The sequence below is a fragment of the Trypanosoma cruzi genome, genomic scaffold (genome assembly GCF_000209065.1).
Source record: "Trypanosoma cruzi strain CL Brener 1047053516957 genomic scaffold, whole genome shotgun sequence".
In the NCBI taxonomy this organism is placed as follows: Eukaryota; Euglenozoa; class Kinetoplastea; order Trypanosomatida; family Trypanosomatidae; genus Trypanosoma; species Trypanosoma cruzi.
The window spans coordinates 62355-67670 of record NW_001849321.1 but is presented as its reverse complement, the minus strand read 5'-3'; the positions used below and the strand labels follow the sequence as shown (position 1 = coordinate 67670).

Sequence of the window (5316 nt, the reverse complement as noted above, 5' to 3'; positions counted from 1 at the left end):
CGCGTGCTTGCACAGCAGGAAGTCTCTGTCAAAAAACGCCACCACGGAGCCGCCGCTGGCCGCAACACCGCCCTCCACCGACACGCACAGCCCCAGCGCCGTCTGCACCAACAGCCCGTCCACGTACAGCGCACCACGCGACGACAGCGCCACGCCCCCAACAACCAACACGCCAACAGCGTCGCGGAACACCGCCGCCACGTGCGTGCGCGCGATGGTCAGCACACTCCCCGTCAAACTCACGTTGTGCAACATGAGGCACGCGGACGCGTCGCCAAGGCCGTAGGCGTCGCAGTACGCAACGCGCTCCTCTGCGATCAGCACCGAGTCCACCACAGTGACGCGCGAGCCCGGCGGAAATCGGTTCGCCACCACCACGCCGCCGCCGGAGCGCGACTCAAGCCCGCTGATCAACACATCGGCGCGCTCGCCAGCAGTCGGGTCGGATCGCCACCCAACAACGTACAGGATCGCTCCGTCCACAAACGTGCAGTTCGCCAGCGTCACGTTGCACACGCTCCCTGACATCGACTCCACGTCCACCACGAAGTCCGCCGCAAAGGTCACACCAACGAAGCACGCCACCGACGTCCCGAGACCGGCGTTCAGCTCCACATCCACACGCACGTCCCGCACGCACAAGTCGGCGCCGTCGGTGCTCGGTGGCTCGGGAACAGCGACGGGCAGGCACGCATCGCCGTGGCCGCCCTCAGCACACCTGCAGGCGCAGCCATCACTCGAGGCCGTCGTCGTGTACGCGGGAAAGCACGACGCCGCGAGGGCGCATGGATCGCTGCACGTCAGAATGGTGACATTGTACACGGACGGAATAATGTATTGCACTCCCTCCTCGCCGTTCACAGTGTTGCACGCAAACAAAATCACTCCGTTCGTGAGATCGCTGGGCCCGGTGGATATCCGCAGCACGTTCAGCGCGACCGTGCTGGACATAAATCGGTTGCCGGACACAGACACCGTGGAGTCGCGGAGATTCACTTTGGGATACTGAAAAGCAAACGCATCCAATGGTGATACGCGGCAGAGGTTGCCGCTCAACTGCAGCCAGGAGTTGTAGTAGATTCGGCAACTGGATCTAGAGAACAACACAGCCAGGCTTCCCTGCATGTCGTTGCCCTGAAACACAACCGCTGAATGAGACTCCACACCAAAGGTCCACAAAAATAACATGAAGCACTGCACCGGCCTCGTCACAACGTTGCCTCGGATCACCACGGCAGAGTTGTTCAGTACACTCAGTGACGAAGAATGCATAGACCCCTCAAGATATATAAGCGTGCCGTTAACGCCAGTCATATGAAACTTGTTGCCCACCACAGCAAACACGGAGTGCCACGACACCCTCAGCGCAGATCCAACGACGTGAATGGCGCATGACGATGCCATCTCGGTCTGAAAAGTATTGCCGCTGAGCACCACCGCGGAGTCGTTGCTGATCGCCAGCTCATTCATCGAGACACACGACGGCCTCCCAAGTTCCAAACCCGACCGAGGGATCAGCCTCGTGACCGTGAAGCGGTTCCCGCTGATCGTGATGTTCGTGTGCGGTGGAAACACACCCTCCGGGCTGAGCAGCGCGTCAATGAATGTATTGCCGGTGACGACGATGTGCAGCGACCCCACAGCGGCGTACGCGTTGCCCAACAGCAACAGCACGGCGCCGTCCCTCCACGTGCATCCATCGAACGTGACGTTCGCCACGTCGCCCGCCATCGCCCCTATCAGCACCGTCAGAATCATGCCGCCCCCGCTGAACGTCACGTTGCGGTAGCACAGCCACGACAGCCCGCCGCCCACTGCCTGCGCAACCTCGGGGTACACCATGTCGCCGATGCACACACCAATCGGCGGAGGTGGCGGCGACGGTGGTGGTGGCGGCGGTGGCGGCGGGCCAGCAGGCACAGGCGCCGGGACGCACACATCGCCGTGCCCTCCAGCAGCGCACCGGCACCTGCAGTCAACGACCGCCGTCGTCAGCGGGGCAAAGCAGTTGCCCTCCTTCGTGCACTCCCCGCACCCTGCAACCGTCGTCACGTCGGTGATGCCGTGGAGCTCCAGTTCTGCCGCCGTCGTCAACTCCCGTCCCGCGACCGTCAGGCACCCGGCAACAAACCGGTAGCCGGCGTCAACCCGCGATAGCCAGGAGACCGACAAACCAGTCGAGCCCATATCGCAGCCCGTCAGCGTCACCACACTACTGTCGTCGATGCTTACAAAAGCGGAGCCACTGTCGTAGAACATCGCACCCACTCCCACGTCGTTGTCTCGCCAGTCCAACCAGCTTGACCGCTCAACGGTCCACGAGTTTAGTGAATAGATGGCATAGGACACGGAGCCGCTGTTCCCCACCACGCGCAACACGCTGTGACCTGACACGCTGAATCCGTCGTGCTGATACAAAAGGCTTGTTCCGGAGGCCATTGTGTTGTTGAGCAGCGCAAAAACGGAGTGATCGCAAACACCAAGGATATTCAAGTAAAACAGGTGTGTGTATCCATTGAAGCTGCAGTACCGCGTGTACAGCGAGCTGCCGCCCACCAGCGACAGCGTCCCAATAGAGTACAAACCAAACCCCCAATACCTCGATGCACGCGCCCTGACGTTGCTGACCAACAACGAGGACGCATTCAACACAACGTTTAGCAGCAGCAATACGCCAAACTTGTTGCTGATAGTATCCGCGAACTGGACAATAGAGGTCTGCACCGAGTCAACCTCCGTGACGGCAATGTCGCAGTGCTGCGGGAGGGCAAGTGCAAAAGCAACAACGGAGGAACGCATCACCGCCTGGCTCACGCGGATCAGGACGCCGGACGACCCGGCCGGCTTAGCGCCACCAAAAAAACGCAGCACGGCGCCCTCACGGAATGTGCACCCGGTGAGCGTGATGTTGATGGGGAGATGCAGCGGCATACTTTCGAGGTAGAACGTCAACGCAACACCCACGCCGCTGAATGTCACGCCCACGTAGCAGTGGTGTGTCTTCCACATGTTCAGAGTAATTTTCGTCAGCGTCTGGTTCACCACGCAGCTCGTGTCGCCGTCGACGGCTCTATCCGGCACGGGCAGCACAACCGTGTCGGGCACCTCAAAGGGAAGGCACGACGCGCCATACCATCCGTCCTTGCAGCTGCACGAGCACGAGCCGCGGTCCACCGACTCCGTCCCGGGCATGTAGCACGCCGCGTCGTCGTTGCACGTGCCACACCAAAACACCACCACGCCCCCCGGAAACACACCGTCGTACAACACCTCCTCACCGCCCTGCAGGTTGCACCCAACCACAAACTTCGCGGGTGAAGCCACAATAGCGTCTGACGAGGCCAGATCAGCAAAAGAATAACTATCGTCCACCTGGCGGTTGTGTGCAAGCACCACGGTGGTGCCGCTGTCTGACAGCTTCATTTTGTGCTGGGCATGTGCTATACTTAATACTAAGGCTGCGCCCACGTTGTTACCCTCCACACGCCACTGCGCACCACCGTCGAGAGTCACATAGCCGCCAAAATACACCAACGCGGAATCCAAAAACTCCGCGCTGCCAACAAAGTCGCAATCCGCCACTCGCAGCAGCCCCGCGGTGCTCACGACGGTATCCCCAAATACATAAACGCCATTGACCGCGCTCATCGTGTTGTTCTCCACGTCAAAGTAGCCGCCTTTCAAAACAGCGCAAACGCAAACGGACGACTCCACACCGTCCTCCTCCTCCGTTGCGATCAACGTATTTCCTTTCACAATGATCCTGCCACCATCAACAATACCAATGGAAAAATAGACTGCGTGAATATTCCCCTCAATGTTGTTGTCAAGCAGCAGCAGCGTCGAGTTCGCCCCAAGAGAAGGCAAATAAAAAGCAACGGCGTGGCTCGACGTCGTCACAAGCGTACTGCCTGCCACCAGTATCTGGGAGCTCGCACCAAAATCACCGGCAAACTCCAAAGCACCGGAATCTAACATCGAGGATGTCACGTTCACGTGCACGCGCGCACCACCCCCCTTGATCGACAGGCCCACGAGGACGCACTGCAGCAGCGTGATGTTGAGTGTCTGCTGTGGCGCGTCAAAACGCAGCAGGTCCAGCACAATCGCGGCGGTGAAGGTCACGTTGACGAAGCACAGACCACGCACACCGGGATCAGGATAGTCCACGGAGCTGATGCTGCCACCGTGCACGCAGCGGACCTCCGTGTCGTCCGCATCGGGGAGCGGGAGCGGCCCAAGGCCGTCCGGAACCGCTGCTGGCAGACAAGTGTCGCCGTGGCCGCCAGCAGCGCACACACACGCGCAGCCGCTGATGCTGCTCGTCCTCGCCGCAAAGCACACGGCCTCCACCGTGCACGCACCGCAGTCCAACACCGTCACGGGTGCTCCAATATTGAGGTCTTCTTTGTAATCCGTCACAGGAGAGCCCATTGCCTCGTTGCACACGCCGTAGATGATCGGGTGCGTGTCGGATGGTGGTGACCAGTTGCTTGTCATATTTGCGATGGTCGACGAGTACGAGCCGTACGTGAAGTTGTTGTAAAGTATCGACCACACACTCCGATCGCGGAACGCCATGCCGTAGTGGGCAGCCACGTACACAACGTAGGCGGCGCAGAACTCGTTGTCGCGGTGCACCAGCCAGCTGCCGCCAGTCACAGTCAGCGTGTTTGCCATGAGCATAGCGAAGCTGAGGCGGAAAGTGCTGGACACAATCTGCAGCACGCTGCCGCCAGCCACAGCAACATCCCTAAAAACGAACGCGCCTTCTTGGGGTTTAGCGCTCGGTGCACTCCACGAGCTGTTCTGTATGGAGAACACGGAGCCGTCGCCGACAAGCAAGTCCGACACAAGGGCGTACATCACGTGCGCCCGCGACATAAGGAAACAGTTGTCCATGTAGAAGACGCTGGACAGGTACGCGACAAGGCCGCGCTCCACGAGGATAGCAGCACACGATTCCCCGCCACACACCAGCGTCGACCGCGTCATGACAAACCGCGTCGACAGAAGCCGGACGCCGTCCAGGACAAGCGCGGGGCCGTACCGAAATCCCGCATGGCCAGGGGTCGTCGGCACGTACTGCGACCCGCCAACCGTCGCACGCAGCGTTGAGTTCGCCAGCAGCACACTCGAGTGCAGCGGCATCGCGCCGTGCAGCACAATCGTGCCCTCCATCGAAGTCACATTCGTCATGTTGACGAGGACGTGCGGCATCAGGCGCGCCGTGCTCTCGCTGAGGCCGCCAATCCGCAGCTGCGCGCCGCCAACAAGCACGCAGTGGCGCAGCGTCACGTTCAGCGCGTCAGCGAG

At 60.7% G+C, this 5316-nt stretch overlaps 1 protein-coding gene across 1 annotated transcript, besides 2 other annotated features; it reads right to left on the bottom strand.

The window, feature by feature from the left end:
* Tc00.1047053510913.10 (dispersed gene family protein 1 (DGF-1), putative) lies at positions 1-5316 on the bottom strand (the record flags this gene model as incomplete). The annotated part of the gene is made up of 1 exon (XM_799047.1): positions 1-5316. A coding segment is annotated over one exon (5316 nt), but the record flags the coding sequence as incomplete, so codon positions are not given.
* Positions 1-5316: a sequence feature (areas not merged during assembly with more than two copies in the genome that could not be assigned to a particular haplotype).
* Positions 1864-1908: a microsatellite.